Here is a 17769-nt window from a genome sequence, read left to right as displayed (position 1 = left end):
CGTTTCTTCGCCCTGGAACCATAGAGAGTAGCCAAGAACTGCGGGGCCAGAGTCTCTTCCGCTCCAATACAGTACCGCATTGGTTGGTGATCGCCTAAAAGCCGGCCTCCATCACGCAGTACGGAGGCTCCATGTTGATTGACATGTTTCTAGGCCAATAGAAGTAAGAAGGCGAAGCGGGTGGGATATATGATTGGCTGATGAGACGACTGGTCTACCTCTCGGGCCGGAGGCATTCTGACCTAATTTCCGGTAGCTTCTTTCGTGGCGCCGCCCGAAGTCGGCCGATTCCAGCTGCGCATGTGTAAGTGCAGTTTCTGTCAGCTGGAGTTGTGTTTTTGTAGTTCCTGTCTTTCTTTCTTTCTTTCTTTCTTTTTTTTTTTTAAATGACATAAGCGAGTGCGACGTTTTAGGAGCTTCTGTTTGAAAACGAGTCCCAGAACAACACTTGCTTAATGCACTTCGCTACCTTGGTGTGCGCCTGGAAGTCAATAGTTTTTACACACATGGAGCGTTTGTAGACCTTAGCAAATCAGTACCTGTATTAGTCCCAGATTGCTAATCTACAGGATTAGTTTTTTAAAGAGAAAATGTGGGGATGCATGTACAGTTTTAAATTTAATAGTGATTAAGTTGGTGTATTTTGGCTCTCTTCCCTCTGGTCTTCACCCGCCAAAAATCCTTCACGATGTCCCTATACAAAGGGGGTTATTTTCTTAGGCCAAATCTTCGTCCTTTCTTTTTTTATCTGCTCTTTGTCTAAGACTCCTCATATTTTCCCCTGAAAGGTAAATTGAAATACTTAAAAAAAAATCTAAGGACACGCTTGGTTATTTGTGATCTTAATCTGAGTATCCCTTACAGGAAAGTGTTAGATATAGATCAATTCTTACTATCATTTAAAAGTATTCCAAAGTATTGACGGAGATAACATTAATTTTTAGAGAATTTTTAAATAAGCACTTAACCTGTAAGACTGGTCCCTTACCTAAACCAACCTTTGTTTTAGAGAACTCTTGATTTGATCTTAGACTGAATTTTGAGTCCCAGAAGAGCAATAACAAGATATAAGTGTATAAATCAGATAATTAACATAAAATAAACTAAGGTTTAATTTTGGAGGTGAACAAAATTGTGATGTTTTGTAACTAATTAAAAACACTGATAGAAGAGAAGGAAAATGAAGAGGACGTTTGAAAAACTATACTATTTCATCTAGCTTTTTCATTTTTGAGATATGTTGGGTTTTTAAAATTTCAAGATACTTCTTGTACTTGGGTGCAAGAATCAACTATAACAAATATGTTCTTGCATCAGAACTTTTAAAGTAATTTTGTAAGCAGAACTCATGAGTCTCAATGGGAAATTATTGGTGAAGGGTTTAGAAAACACACAACTGCAGAAATTCAACTGAACCATTTGGCTTCCATAGCCTTGTGATTTTTCTGAAATTAGGTAATTAATAAAATGGACCACCTGAAGTTGCATAGAGGAAGGGAAGCGTCCTCTTTTCTGCTAGTATTGGAAATAAAATTTCCATTTTCTGAAAACTCATAAAGTAATAAATTACAACTTTCTTTTCAAGGACAGATTCTTAAGAGAGTAGTAAGTTCCTCTCCTGAATCTTAAATGTATTTTATATATACCTGGGATTTAGTTGTTTTTTTTAAAATTTCTAGAGTGGTTCAAATATTCATTTGAGTGATACTTAATCATCACACCACAGTTAGTCAGGATTGATTGCAATTATAGAAACAACTTTTATCTTTTTTAATTTTAACTTTTATCTTTTAAAGATCCACCCAGATTTCAATGTGTACTTAGAAGTTTACAAAACCATTGGGTCCTTTCATTATTAACGTAAATTGTTATAAATCACATTTCAGTCTATTCCAGTTTACAGAAAGTTGAATTTAAACTGATGGTCAAAATTATGGTAGTATTTCTATTCCATTCTAAGGCTCAGCGTTTGTATGTAGGCAGAAGTTACTAAGTATGTCCCCTTAGAACTAAATGATGCCTGAAGCTAATGGTAGAAATGAAAGCCTCTGCATTCGATGTAAATTTTAAGGATTTTTGACTGGGAATCAGTTGGTCCTGGGATGTAACTTTTACTCGCAGGGTCCAGAACCAACTGATCCAGGCGTTCATTGTTGGTAGAAGACTCTCTAGAGTCATCTAGTTATAGCATCTCCGATTCCTCTTTCTGAGTTGTTTACTTTGTTTATGTCTTTGTTGGAAGCTTATGGAAAGTGAACTTAATCAAAGAAGCAAAACACTATTATTGAGACAAAAGCAGAAAAATACTCCAGTGCCTATTAAAAGTGGCTGTTTATTTCATTTGGTGTTCCACTGTGTTGGTGACCTCAGTAATGGCATGATGATATTTTTCTGAAGCTGACTTGAATTCCACCAGATGCTTCTCGTAACTTTTGATGGCTGCTTGAAGCTGTGTTTTCTCCACTGCTCCCAGGATGGCACGGAAGATCATATCTATGCCTAGGCCAAGAACAGCCACTCCTATGCTGCCAAGGAGAGAAGCACCAATTTGAGCTAGCACAGTGACCAATTTGTTAATTATGCCAGTTGCGATATTTGAGCCCACAAGTTTAACAGCCACTGCACTGGCAGCAGAAGTAGCTTCTCCCAGGATGACTGAAATAACCTTTTGTACTATTGCAATTTTCTCTGTTTCTCTTTCCTTAATATCCTGAAGTTTTCTATAAAGGGTTGGCTCTAGTTTATCTTTCAGTGCTTCATCAACCTTTTGCAGTTCTTTCTGGATTTTCATTATGGCTTGGATGATGATATCACAGTTCTCTTTGATGGTCCCATCTCTTTTCATTTCAATGGAGGCCAGCCTGCACCCTAAGTGCATATTTAAAACCCCAGTCAGCTTATTGGTGGCATAGAAGCTGTCAGATAAGCAGTCCAGGAGCTCCTGGTGAAGACGGTGTACTTCTTGCCTCCTTCTTGGGTTCTCTGGGTAGAGGAGGTCACTCTGAGCCATATTTCAAAAATGATCTCTGAAAAGTACAACAGTAAATCTTTACTAAAAATCTTGAAAAAATATCTGCTGTGTGCATAGATTTGACCAGGAAGTCTTACTTTATGAATGGCAAAGTAGTATGCTATGTAAGGACATTCTCAGAAAACTCAATGGGTTTTCGTAACAATTTTTTTGAAACTGGGAGTCAATGTACGAAAATAGGGTAACAAAATACAACCTATTGATGCATTAATTAAGGCACTAGATTTTGCGGTGGGGGAAATCCTAGATAGGAAATATTTGTGTTTATCAAGCATCTGATTATTAATAAATGTGATTATTTCCAAGTAATACTTAGTAACATGTTTGAAACAGACCACAGTTTGAAACGGTTAGTTCTTGATTACCAGTACTCCTTAATTTCCCCAGCTCCTAGTCACCACATTGAATAGATGTACCAGATTGTTTTTTCTAATATTTGGAGTTAAATTAGTAGGACCAGAAGAATATTAAGATATCCGAGTTTACAGGGCAATAATACCTAATTTTATTTATATACTCTCTTATTTTAATTTACAACAATCAAAAAACTGTATTTTTACAGGCAAATTATTTGCTCTCTAAACCTAAGGGACATCCAGAGGCAACACATATAACATTAGAATCTTTAAAAAAAAAATCTTTGTGATAAAAGTGTATGTTCAAGATTCCTTGGATTAAAATCTCACTTGGGGAGACAGTGGGCATGGTGGAAGGGCCAGGGCCATTATGACTATCTCTCTGGTTCTCCATTTGCAAAGCTTAAAAGCAAACTTAAAAATTAAATTATTTAGAATTGCCTACATTGCACTTGGCCATTATTAAGATAACCTAGAGTTAGCCTCAGAAAGAAGATGATGCTATTTCACAGAAGTATGAAGGAGTAGGTGGCGAGAGTACACCACAGGATGGATAAAATAAGCCAAGTAGGAGCCTTCTTGAGTTCGTACTTTGGGCTCAGAGAAAGAAGGAACGGGCATATTCTTCTGAGTGAATCGGGGTGAAAGTTTGAGCCCAGTAAGAGCAATGTTCCTCAAAATGCACACCTGGAGTGGGCTTACTCTGTGCCTGACGCTTTCATTTCTAGCTTAAACTCTTGAGAGAAAAGAAGGAGAAAATGGAGTCCTTTGTACCTGTGTGGAGTCTGGCACATTGTCTCTTTGAGTAAACAACATCCTGATTCATTTGGGCCCTATGTTTTCTAGGACTATGGTTCTTAGCCCAGGTATGGGGAACCTCAGAAGCACGAGATGAAGGGGAGAGTAGACTCAGTGGCAGAGCGCACGCACAGCACGCACTTGGTCCTGGGTTCACTCCCTAGTATCTCCCATTAACGAACCTCTCCCCCTGCCAAAAATAAAGAATGTAAAATATCTCATTTAGAAGCGTGGGATGAAGGTGTTTTCTCTCAAGCAGGTAGACACGAACATAACCTATCCTCCAAGTCATAAAGATACAAAATGGAAATGGAAAGGGGGAAATTTTTGAAAACTGGATTAGGAACATAATTTACGCTCTTGTATTTGGGAAAATGCACTGGTACCCCTGGTGGAATGAATTATATCATGGACAGAAATTCATTTTTACCTTTGATTCCGATACAGGATACATGCTTACCCACGACAGACACAAATCTCCACAAATCAGTAATGAGAAAATATTTCAGTTCCCCTTAAAGAAATTGTTTGTTGAGAGTCCATTAAATATTTCCCAAACTTACCATTGTATTGCAAACTGCAGTTTGGTAACCACAAACTGGGACTTTGATTTCTCTTCTTTCTTCCTAGAAATTTTACCTTAAACTTTTTTCTTTTTTGGTTCCTAGTTTTCAGATCTTATCATGAAGTGAAAACTCCAGTTTCTGACATTGAATTCAGAAGATCACCAACTACATCCCTATTCAGATATTTAGGTGAGAGGAGTCTTTCTTACCCTGAAAAAGTGGAAAATTTCTCTTGCAGCTACCATATGCCATTATCTGAAGGCATAGCTTAGAAAAAAAGTGTGTGGGTCTATTTGCCTCAAGATAAACACATGGGGAGATGAACCTCCTCCCTTCGTAGGAAGTTGAATGCTGCCAAGTGGTCAGTTCCTTCCCAGTTAATTCATTGTTTTGATACCACTCAACAAATGAATCATAAAATACATCTGAAAGACTAAATAAGTGAGCCAACTTTTTTTTTTTTTCAGGAAAAGTAATGATGGGACTTTTCTCTCCCTAAACAACAAAAAAAAAAACCACCATAAAAACACAATATCAACCAGTATTGTACAGGTGCAAGAGTAGATGATCCCTGAAGGAGACCCTTCTATACATTTGATTTAACATATAATAAATGTAGAGTGTCAGAATAATTGAAATTAGTATTCCATAATGGGCTGGCTTGTGGAGGATTAAAAGTTAATTAAAAAATGTTATCAGTGTAACATACGTAAAAAAGTCAGATGATAAAATAGCTAGAAGAAAACAGATAATTTTCAGATGTCTTTATGGAAAGCTTTATAACCTTAAGACCAATAGATACATGTTTGACCAACACAAAAATTTTTGACTAACAAAGATGACATGTAAAAACAACTGAAAGCAAACTGGTTAAGATGCAGGAAAAATGGAAAAATATTGATTTCTAAAGAATGTTGTTATTGTATATCTTATGAATAATCTTATGACTAAACATGGAAACATCTCTGAACAGACTGTAAAAGAAAAACTAGTAATTAATTGATGAAAAACGGTCAGTCTTACCAGAAATTGGACACAATACATTTTCAGCTACAAAAGTAATTTTTCTTTCCTTTATATAGTCAAGCACCTGCACATGCACTTTTATGCCCTTCCTAGGTTCCAGATATCCATAATTTTGTGTCAGTAACAATTTTGAATAAGAGACATCATGGTGTGCTCAGAATTGTTTTTCACATCTAGTGAAAAAGACTTTTCTGAGTCAGCTTTGCCTCCTTTTTTTCCCCCAGGGAAGGGCACTGGGAGGCTTCCTTATGCAAATAGGTCTTATACCTGCTTCAGTACTGAGTACAGTTTAAGATTATTTCCATCGCAACAGTGAGATAAATGCTAGAGAATTAGATGGAGGAGAGGTCAGATTTGAAGGTGAAACCAATGAATTATGTTTTGAATGGTGAAATTTGAAGAGCCCAATGAAGGAAGTAATTTAATAATTCAGTGATGATTTATTTAATCGTCCTTACTATTATAAGGTAGTATGATAGGCTCTGGAGAGCAAACAGAAATAAAACAGACATTGTTGCTGCTTTTGTGGAATTTCTAACCTGGTTAGTTAGTTAAGACAGATTTAAGATTACAGTGTCAAATTGATAGCAATATGTCACACAGAATTAGAGGTGGTACTTGCATTGTGCAAGTTCAAATTTTAAAGAACTCACAGTTTAATGATATTGACACCAGGGCCATGAGACATTTGGTCACCTAGGAAGGCTTAACAATTTGTACCCTTTCAAACAGATACTCCTAAATATGTGCTTGGTACTTAGAGAAGAGATTATACACCACGTGAAAAATCTTAGTTGACAAATGTGGCATTTCCACTATTGCCCGTGACGGTTTAGTTCTGATGCTTCTGTTGCTTGCTTCACTCAGCAAAACAAAAGCCTTACTTCTATTGGAGTCGCCCTTCCTAAAAATCACAGTTGTTACGTAGGCATGCCTCAAGTGATGTCAAAATACATAGTACTGTGCCCAAGAGGAGTTCTGGGCTGTATACTTTCCCCTATCTTGTTACGTTTTCAGGGATGACCTTTTAAATATTGACTTTAAATTTTAATCTTTTAAAAATCACTTCAAAGTCATATAAAAAAAATGACTTTTAAAGGTTGGCATCAGCAGGTGTCACAGTGGTGTGCTTAATCCAGCTCTGATTATCTGCACCTTTTGTATGGCAGATGTGAACTTTTATGTTATTTGTTATCACTTGAGAGTGCTCCCTGTCAGTGATGGGCAGTTAGCATCCACTTCTGCACAGCAGAGTTTGTGCTGCTATATGAGGTTTTATTGTGGTGGTTCCTGAAATTGGGTCTAACGAGCCCTGGGGCAGCCTGCCGGGGAGTTGCTAGCCAGCAGGGGGAGCTCGTGGTCACCCGCTGGCCAGTTTTAACTCAGCCTTTGCTGAAGCAGCTGTGCTTTCTTCGAGGCTGTGTTTGGGCTGTGGGTGCCTAAAATTTTATAGAGGAGACTTCTGTTGCTAAAACAAAGTTTGGAAACCACATGCATTTTGACTTTTTGTTTCTAAAAAAGAAGTAAACAAATCTGGAAGTACTGATACCAGTGATCAGTTTGTCTTAGGAACTTGGAAGGAAAACAAAGACTAGGTTCAGATGGATTTTTATTGAACCTAACTCATTAAATTTTGTTGAAATGAGAAGGAAACATTCATTATTAAAGAGCAAATACACTGATGATTGTATCTAAAAGTTAAGGTTTATTTAGTAATGCTATACAGTTGTTTTAGTTTTTCAGGAAAGGAACCACCTTACAAAATAAAAATGTATTGATTACCACACGTGTAAATACAAATGTACCAGGGTACTGTTGTAAATGACAGTAATGCATTGACTATCGAGTGCTATAGGAATTTAAAGAGAAAAATTAATATTGAGGTGACTAGAGGAGGCTTCATAGAGAAAGTGACATGTGATTGTGCTTTGATGGATGGTAGAATAACCATGAAGATATTAAAAGATTTGATAAAATGAAGTATTTTAAGTTAATAGCAATAATATATAAACACTTTAAAATATAGATGGAAAAACACACATAAACCTACTGCATCTTAATTGTTTTTTTGTTATTCTTTCCCGGAATTTGTTTAAATGCATCAGTAGTTTTACAAAGTTGTGATGGTAGTATAAATAAAATTTTTGTCTTATATTAACTTAAACACTTTCCCCTATTTCTAGTTTTAGAATCATTTTATTGGTTAGAGAAAATATACATACTTATGTGCATATTTTATAAAGTATTTCTGATATCTTTAGTATAATTTAATAAATCCTTAATCATTTCACTATCTTTTAATACTGAATCTTTTAACTTTTAACAAAGTGCATTTTAACTTGTCTTTTAACTATGTGTGTTTTAATACACATAGTTCTTTTTTTTCCCCTTCAATTATCTGAATTATTTCCTCAGGATAAATTTCCAGGGGAAATTCAGATTATATAAATGTATAATTTATATAATCAATAGGAATTAAAATTTTTTATTACTTTTAATAGGTATTGCAAATGCATTCCAAAAACTTTTATACTAACATCAAAATAAATTTTTACAGCAGGACCCTGGGCATATTTCAAAGTCAAAGACAGTTCTGTTAAATATTGTTGATTTGGGGAACATATAGTCAAAGTTTGAAGAGTTCTTGCCTTTCTGGAAGTACATCCTGAAAAAGTTAATGATGAAATTATATTGATATTTGCTTCCAAATAATCTAGAAGGGAGATTGGAGTAGGTTTATAGAGGAAAGAAGATCAATCTTGTTTTGATAATATTTGAAGCTGGGTTAGGGGTACACAGGAGTTCATTATATTATTGTCTCCACTTCTGCGTATGTTTGAACTCTTCCCGTAATAACAAAAACAGAGAGAAAGGGAAAAAGACAAAAAACAAAAAAAAACCATGACCCTGCCCAAGCTTCTGCTGTTTGATCATTAGTGCTGTCTCAGGCTTTACCGTTCTCCCTGCTGTCACTTGTCCTCACTATCCACGTTGGGCCCCATTTTCATGCAAGCTTCACTTATTTGGGAGTGTGAGTATAGGATACGGGTAAAGTCAGAAGCTTTTCAGGGGATGATAACAGCTACTAATTAGTCCTGAGCCTGCTTCTTTAATTTAAATCAAAAGTTTTAAAAGAAAACGTGATCATTGTGTGATGATGCTCTGATGCAAATTCTTCAAAAGAATATTTTGGAGCAAAAAACAATATCACGCTTACTCATCAGCACTTATCAAATGTTCACTTGGGAAACCTCTATCATGTGCCTTGAGGCATTAAAAAAAGCAGCCGATGTTTCTTGCCTTCAAGAAGACAATAATCTATTTGGAGACACACAGCAAGTGTTCAGTGATATTTAAATATAATACAACTTATGAAGGAGCATAAACACTGTACATTAACTAAGATTAGATTGCACATTCATTCTCTCATAGATACTGAATGCTTGAATTAATGTTAAAGACATAATGGGAAATGTTACAATCCATGTAACAAAACACTTTCATGCATGTGTCACTTCATCCTTACTCTTTTCTAAATTTGGCCTTTACTGCTTTATCTTCTCCCTCTGACTTAATTATATAAGCTGTTAGTTTTCTTCTTTCTGAATGTCTTTAGAAAAGTGATCACAAGGAACATGCCATAGGATTCACTTAAAGTTGTTTTGTTACTTTATTATGTTTATGGTTAGGATTCAGATCTGACGTGTATCACTCTTTAATATGGAAAAAGGGTGTTATATCAATACTAACAGAAATAGCCATATTGCTTACCTTGCCGTGTCTCTGAGTTCAGTGGGCCCAGTGCTGTTTAGGAGCACTGCTGAAGTGCTTTTTCATCTGGTTTCATCTGGATGTTTCTGATGGAATGTGATGACTTACAGGCTTTGCTGGTCTCTGCTGGGTCCCTCTGCCTGTCTGGTTCATTGGCTGTTTGTTCATGGTTTAGTTCTCCAAATTCTTCTTTTTCCTATATTAATATAAAATTGGTATAATATTAAGTAATATAATTTGAAAGACTAATATAGTGGTAAAACATTCAATTTTTTGTTCTTTAATGGACTTTTTTTGTTGTTGAAAAGTGCTATCCTACTGAGCTAATTCAGTTCAGTAGAGAAGCTGCCTCTTTGATTGAAGCACTCAGATTTTGGGCTTCCATCTTGTCAGCTATTCCAGATACTAAATTTCCTTTAGCTTCTGTTGCATTTGTACCTCCTGTTGCTGACTACCCTGTTTAGGTTCTCAAGAGATGTAAATACAGATATTTTCAGCCAGAGGTGTTTTGTTTGTGTGTGCGTTCTTCTTTCTTGGCTGGACGTTCTGCTCTTCATCACTATCTCTGTTATCTTGGTGAATTGTCTTGACAATATAAAAGCCTTAAAGACCAACTTGACTCCTTTCCCTTAAAGCTTAGGTTACAGGTTTCCAGGCTTCTTCCTCTAGATTCTGTCCTAATCCTCACTGATTCCGTTATAGCAAAGACACATCAGAAGCAATGAAATGACTCAGCCTCAGTATAACTTAGTGGGAAGACCATGGACTTTAGAATTGGACAGTCCCCACTTTGTGTGCCCAAAGTACCACCTACTAGGCATGTAACCCTGGGAAGGGAATTTAATTTCTCTTGTTTTTTAAATTGGTGTCATGTATTAGTTCCGAATTTATAGAATGTCATAAGGATTACAAGAGATAATAAATGTAAAACACTTGGCATGGGGCCTGATATATGGGGAGAACTTACTAACTGGTAGCTGGACTTCTTATATTAACAACAGTAATTCCTGTGGTTATTGAGTGGGTAGATGATTCAGAACCAAGGTGCCTTTTAGGAGTCATCTGCATACGGATGGCATTTGTAGTTATGGGGACAGATGAGATCTTGAAGTGAGAAAGTGTAGAATATAATGAGGGTCAAAGACACAGCCTTGCAGAGCTTAGGAGACTGGAGAGACACTGGTGGTATAATGAAGAGAAGCTTGCTTGAATAAGTAAATGCTTAGGGAGGATATGGAAGGACCAGAGTTGTACAACATCCTGGAGGCCTCAGGAGGGGAAGACTTTGAAGTAGGAAAAGGTATTCAGCAATTTTAAATAATGCAGAGAACGCCAGATGGTTAGGGCCTGGAAATAGGCCAGTAGGTTTGATAATTAGATGCTCTTGGTGCCCTATGGTAAAATAAAGAGGGACAGAATAAATTGCAGTGATGTAAAGAATTTCTCTCTTGAGAAATCTGAGAATTGAAGGAATGAGATGGAATCATTACTTGAAGGGAAATCAGTGTCAAACTATTCTTTTTTTTTTTTTTTTTTAACCAAGTAAGGAACTGAGTATATATGTAATTAAAGGAGCAGGAAAAATAAAGAGGGAGAGATGGAGAACACAAGATGTATTTGTCGTCAAGGGCTGCCATAATAAAATACCATAGACTGGAGGCTTGAACAACAGAAACGTACTTTCTCACAGCTCTGGAGCCTGGGAAATCTTAAGACCAAGGTACCAGTCCATTCAGTTTTTGGTGAGGGCCCCCTTCGTGGTTTGCAGACAGTGACTTTCTTGCTGCGTCCTCACAAGGTGGAGAGAGCAAGTGAGGGAGCTCTCTGGTGTTTCCTCCTTCAAGGATACTTAAACTGCCGTATCAAGGCCTTGCCCTTATGATTTCATTTAACTATAATTACTTCCTAATAGACCCTGTCTCCAAATACAGTCATATTGAGAGTTAGGGCTTCAACGTATAAATTTTTGGAGGACACGGTTTAGTACACAGTACAAGAGAAAGGGGAGATGATTGACAGAGCAGAATTTTAGAGGAAATACCAAAAAGAAGTTGTGAACATTGGTTAGAGACATTGACATTTCTCTCTACAGCAGAAGAGGTGGACTTGTCACGAGAGTACAGAAACATTTTTTATGCAGGACAGGCATTTTGGGAGTTTACATTAGAAGGTCTTGACCTTTGGAATGCTGCACTTCCTCAATCTGCTGTTATCCACCTTTCAGAGTTATTTGATAGTTACTTTGCATATTCCACCCAGAATTTTTAGTTGTAATCAGTAGGAAAGATTAGATGGAGTGTAGTTGCTCTATCTTAACTGGAACCAGAGCCCCTCTATGTAATTTTTTAATGCTTTATCCAGTCTTCTCCACTAGATTAAACAGTTACTGAGGGTAATAACCTGAGAATGGTATCACTCCAAATATTAGCATGTTTAATTCAGGATCCAGCACACCATATTTGATATGCAATTTAAATGTAATAAACCACCCCTAATCTACTCTATTTTAATTATTTTTATCAAAGGACAAGATCATTTCTACTTTAAAGCTTGTTTAGCTTTCTACCATTTGATAGGAGTTTTCCTCATATTTAGATTATACGTTCCATCTCTCTCTGACTGACAGACATACTTTTAGTTTTCACTTGGTTTACTGCTTGCTTTACAGTGCTGAGACATTTCTGCTGGAGAAATGTCTTCAGAGGTGGAAAAGGATAAAGAGAGGCTGGTTCAAGCTGCCAAAACATTCTTCTTTCACGTGCAAGATCTCGCTTCCTTCACAAATACACTCACCAAATTGTTTAACAGCAATATGAACACCCAGATCTCCTTGATGACTGTGAGAAACGATGGTAACGTTAAGGATGTCTTTGAACAGATGCTCAGAATTTTTAAGGAAGTGCAGTCTGCAGTGGAGGCAAAGCACAACAAAATGCAGAGTGATCCTTTGAGTTCCAAGATCGCAGCAGCCATGTGCTCTGTGGCTGAGAAGAGTAGCAGTGTAAAGGAGCTGCAGCAGTCCGCTAAAGAGATGTTCCACAATATCCACATACCAGCCCTTGTCTCTGTGCTGAATAGTAGTAACGTCCTTGAGAGTTTGGAGTCCTCTCTTTCACTCTTAATGAAATATCCTATCATGAATCTTCAATTAAGTGACTTCTATAGAAAAGACACCAAAGAGCAATCAGATGCCACCGCATCTGAGAAAAGCCCAAGTCCAGGTCCATCCAAAGCCACTACAATAGATGCCTTGAACAAGTTGCAGGATGCACTGAACACTGAGAATGCCAAGAACACAATTAAGTCAGCCGCAGATCAGTTGGAGCAAGTTGTCAAAACTATGGGACCAATCTTAGAGACCCTCCAAAAAGCCATAAAAACTATGGAAGCCAAGTTTTCTGTGTTTAAGAAAGCCAGTGATTAGTAGGAGGGAGACAGAAGTGCTCACTTTGTCAGAAAACCAATTCAAATCCTGTGAGTTTTCATAATACTTTCTAAGACCTTGGATGCCAGACATGTGGTCTGTTGGGGCATGAGTTCAAAGAGTAGTCACCTGGCAAACCATTTACCTCAAGTTTTGCTTTATTCAAATAAAAATGAACAAAGAAATCCTGCTTGAAATGGCAGTTACTGAAAAGAATATATTATTCAAAACAATCAGGTTTGGTTTATGTAAAAAAGAGGTTGTTTCTAAACATATTTCATCTTCAAGATAATTAAAATAGCCCTCAACTAATTTCCACTCTTCATAATCCTATTTCTAGTTCCTACAGTGCAAAGTCCAGGTAAATGTACCCATTATCATTAAATAATCTGGCAGAAACTACCGTTCAGTCCTAGGAAGCATAAACTTCCATATTTTTATCACTCATGTACCAATTTTTATATACTTTAGTGCCTTGCCCATCATGAGCCATCACTAAATACTTTTAATATGATTTATCTAAAAGTAAATAAGAACAGTGAGTGAGGAGTAATAGACTTGTCTTGTTTGTGTGAATAGGACGAGAGCAGATGAGTTATTCTTGTTTGTCTCCTACTGAGATCTTATAATTAGGAGATATTGGAGGCTGGAAAATGAAGGTGCTCTATCTAACCTTTCACAAAGAAGATAGCATAACACTTGTTACTTGACCATAAAAGAAGTAAGATTTCTGAGCTGTGCTTGTATTAGGGATGAAAAGTTAGACATCCATTTGCCTACCTTAACATCTTGGGCTCCCATGGATTGCAAATGAGTGTATGCTCTCAAGATTGCCCTATGTCACATGATACCCAGTAGGGACTTTGTTAAGAACAAGAAAAGCAATGAGTAACTCTAGTTTGTTTTTTTTTTTTAAATACGGAATTTACTATTCACTTTAAAAGTAGTTAACTCTAGTTCTCCATTGGGGTTTTCCTTCTAAGAATTTTCCTCATTTAAACATTTTCTTGTTTAAAATTTTAAATCCCATTTTCTCCTTAAAAAATGTTTCCTTACACTCTATTCAAAATAAAGAAAAAAGGTCTGAAGCATGAGAAACTAGAAGGGAAAGAAATTATGAGCGTTAGATGGAGACAAAGAAAATGCTCTATTTACATATTCTTTTAATTTTTATTTATTTATTTATTTAATTTTTTTTTTATTGAGCTATAGTCAGTTACAATGTATCAGTTTCTGGTGTACAGCACAATGTCTGAGTCATGCATATACATACATATATTCATTATCATATTCTTTTCCATTAACAGTTATTACAAGATATTTGAATATAGTTCCTTGTGCTCTATAGAAGACATTTTTTTAATCTGTTTTTATATATAGTGGCTAACATTTGCGAATCTCAAACTCCCAGATTTATCCTTTTCCACCCTCTTTCCCCAGTAACCATAAGATTGTTTACTGTGTCTGTGAGTCTGTTTCTGTTTATGAGGTCATTAGTGTCATCTTTTTTTTTTTAGATTCCACATATAAGTGATATCAGGTCATATTTTCCTTTCTCTTTCTGGCTTACTCCACTTAGAATGACAATCTCCAGGTCCATCCATGTTGCTGCAAATGGCATTTTTATTCTTTTTTATGGCTGAGTAGTATTCCATTGTATAGATATACCACAACTTCTTTTACATATTCTTTAAAAATTTTTTATTTTATTTTTGTTATTTACTTTTGGGAGGGAGATAATTGGGTTTATTTGTTCATCTATTTAATTTTAGAGGCACTACTGGGGATTGAGCCCAGGACCTCATATGTGCTAAGCATGTGCTCTAGCACTTGAGGTATATCGTCCCTCCATCATTTACATATTCTTTAGCCAGCTGTGAAGTCACTTATGTGAAGGTTGCAGAAGACCTCCCTAATCATGGCGCCTTTGAAGTTGTACTTTTGTCAGCTTGAGCCAAGAGCCCAGCTCCAAAGCCACAGCTGCTATTGTAATTACCATTGTAACTTTATATTAGTTATCTATTCCATTCTCCCTACCAATAAGACCTTCAGAATGCCCTATGGTAAGGGTCGAGGGGATTTTGAACATTTCTAGGGCTTAGAGGGCCTGGAAAAGGATGAGTTTCAATACATTAACTCTGCATTTTCTCTCCACTCTAAAGCTGAATCCTCGCTCGCTGGCAGTAGATACCCATTAACAACTATCTTATTTTGAGGAAGCTCTTGAGCTGATCCATTTGCTACTCTCCTCTCAGAAAGACACATATACAAATGAGAGGAGGGAGGTGCACCTCTTTGTTACCTTTTCTGAACCTATGTGTCTGGAGCTTCACTTGCCTTTTCTTGGACTTAGGGTTGTATACCAGGATGTTGCTGGGGGACACAGATGGAAATGAATGGGGCAAAGAAAAGTCCTGGGTCAGAGTCTTTCTGTGAAATGACTGGAAGAGTGACAGGTGACAGTTCAAGGGAAATCTTCACTAGATGCCATTGGGAATGGCAGCCAGTGTAGCCCTTTGATGTTAGAGATGGGTGGTGCCCACCCTAATAAAGATGGGTGGCCTTCAGATGCTGGTACGTTCTGTATATACAAAAAGGGGAGATGCACATGTTATTTTAATAAACTTACTATAAAAGATACGTACTATGCAAATTTATAATGTAGTTTATTTTAACAATCCATGTGAGTTTATGTACAATTGAGGGTCCATTTTATTCTTAGAAGATATCCCAGACTAACGGGCAGAAATTACAGTGAATTTTTTGAAATCAATCTCCTAAAATTTCATGAACTTAGACTTCAAATCAATTTAAATCAAAGGTCCGCTTTACAAACTTCTTGCACAAAACATTTGGACCTCAGGGAGAGATGGAGGGGATGCAAACTACATACAATCATCCTTAACTAAACCCATAAATCTACATCAAGAGAACAACTTCTAGCTCCAGAGACTTGTTCCATAAAGCAGGAGGAAGAACTAAGTTATCTTTTTTAAAGATTGGTTATTCCCTTAATGATTATAATCACATAGATCACAAGTCTGGAGGGCTTATTAAACACAGATTTCTGGGTTTCTGATTCCATAGATTTGGGATCAGGCCCTAGAATTCACATTTCTAACAGGCTTTTAAGGGATACTGATGCTAGTGGTGCTGGCAGTATGCTGTGAAAATCAGTTTAAAATGCTTTACTTAGAAAACTCTGATTTCTCATGGATGTCAAATGCATTAGGCTAACTCTCTAGGCTTAACTGACTTAACTGGCTTCAACTTTCCTCTCCGGTTACATTACTCCTTCACTCTGCCAGACCTGTTTTCTGACCCTCATATGCAGTGATCATCCTGTATTCCACCTTCTTCTCTACCCAGCTGTCTCTTTTCCACCCATCTGAAGACCATCCTCTAAGTCTTGTCTCTGACAGAAAGCTGTACCCAACTAGAGGCCAGAAGAATCCTGGTTTTCTCTATAAACTTCAAACACTTATTATTTGTACTTGTTATTGGCACTAAGCACTTGATACACACCCATGCTTCCTGTTTTTTCTCCTTCCTCTTACCCTTTGCTCCCATCCCATTGTCCCAAGGTCTTGCTCTAATGCTGCCTCCTACTTGAAGCCTTCCTGGCTTCCTCTCTCACCTCAGTTAGAAGGAATCTCTCTTCTGAACTCTCATGAACAGAAGGCTTGATTTCCCTGTATCTTTTGATATTTCCTTTGTGACTTGTTTGTGTTATTTTCTTAATTTCTTCTAAGAGATTGTAAACTTATTGAAGATCTGGCTTAGTGTATCCAAATTTAAATCCCAAAGTGCTTTGTACATAGTATGGCTCAACAAATAAATTTGTATAATACCAAAAAAATATATAAGCAAGATGTAGGAGGCTTTTCCTAGCACATTTCACCACTGCCTCACCAAGACTCACTGCAAAGCTTGTTCCTGAAGCCATGCCCTCAGGATTCTCTACTAGATAGCCGCTAATCTGCCAAAGATTCTGGGCAGTGAATCATGGAAACTGTATGTGTTTATGGAAATTTTGTTTGCTTAATTGGGTGAAGAGGCCAGTGTAAGCTAGGTAACAGACCCTATTCATTTCAAAATCTCAATGTAAAGGATGATAATACTGGGAACCTCCTACACTGCTGGTGGGGATGTAAATTGGTGCAGCCACTGTGGAAACCAATATGGGAGGTTCCTTAAAAAACTGAAAAAGAGCTACTGCATGATCCAGCAATCCTACTCCTGGTTATACATCTGGAAAAAACAAAAACTAATTCAAAAAGATACATGTCCTCCAGTGTTCTACTAGTAGCACTATTTACAATAGCCAAGACATGGAAACAACCCAAGTCCCCATCAGCAGACTATTGGCTTAAGAAGATGTGGTAAATATGTGACAATGGAATATTACTCAGCCATAAAAAAGAACGAAATATTGCCATTTGCAGCAACATGGATGAATCTAGAGATTATTATACTTCATGAAGTAAGTGAGACAGAGAAAGACAAATACTATATGATATCACTTATATGTAGAACCTAAAAGTAATACAACTGAATCTAGATACAAAAGGGAAACAGACTCAAAGACATAGAAAACAAATCAACTTATGGTTTCCAAAGGGGAAGCGGGGGGGGGGCGGGGGGAAGAATGGCAGTACTGGATGCCTGAATTCTCTACCTGGTGATTTGATGCCGTTAATTCCTCACTCAACCTCTTCTGTTATGACCCAGGCCCTTGGGGAAGTCCTACTGGGGCTAGATGAGCTGATTTCCAATTTTGCTGCATCTTATCTAAGT

At 37.0% G+C, this 17769-nt stretch overlaps 2 protein-coding genes across 8 annotated transcripts in view; one reads left to right on the top strand and one right to left on the bottom strand.

Moving 5' to 3' along the window:
- The first annotated feature begins 21 nt into the window (after positions 1-21).
- C34H12orf60 (chromosome 34 C12orf60 homolog) overlaps positions 22-17769 on the top strand; it is a 71142-nt gene continuing 53394 nt past the window's right edge. Inside the window, exons 1-3 of one of the 7 annotated variants that reach the window (XM_032473103.1) lie at positions 22-304; positions 4854-4940; positions 12217-13519. In XM_032473103.1, the coding sequence (XP_032328994.1) occupies positions 12241-12972 (732 nt within the window). In that variant the 5' untranslated portion in view covers positions 22-304; positions 4854-4940; positions 12217-12240 and the 3' untranslated portion in view covers positions 12973-13519. Of the gene's footprint in view, positions 305-4853; positions 4941-12216; positions 13520-17769 lie in introns of those variants that run through there. The other 6 variants (XR_004317168.1, XR_004317174.1, XR_004317176.1 and 3 more) reach the window with 6 other exon arrangements.
- On the bottom strand, positions 1809-9838 carry SMCO3 (single-pass membrane protein with coiled-coil domains 3). The gene is made up of 2 exons (XM_006192110.3): positions 9549-9838; positions 1809-3026 (listed from the first exon to the last, which is right to left on the bottom strand). The coding sequence occupies exon 2, from the start codon at positions 3008-3010 to the stop codon at positions 2333-2335; it is 678 nt and encodes a 225-aa protein (XP_006192172.1). The 5' UTR covers positions 3011-3026; positions 9549-9838; the 3' UTR covers positions 1809-2332.

The sequence above is a fragment of the Camelus ferus genome, chromosome 34, assembly GCF_009834535.1.
Source record: "Camelus ferus isolate YT-003-E chromosome 34, BCGSAC_Cfer_1.0, whole genome shotgun sequence".
NCBI lineage: Eukaryota > Metazoa > Chordata > Mammalia > Artiodactyla > Camelidae > Camelus > Camelus ferus.
Note: the sequence above shows the minus strand (reverse complement) of the source record. Positions and strands in the feature narration are given on the sequence as shown.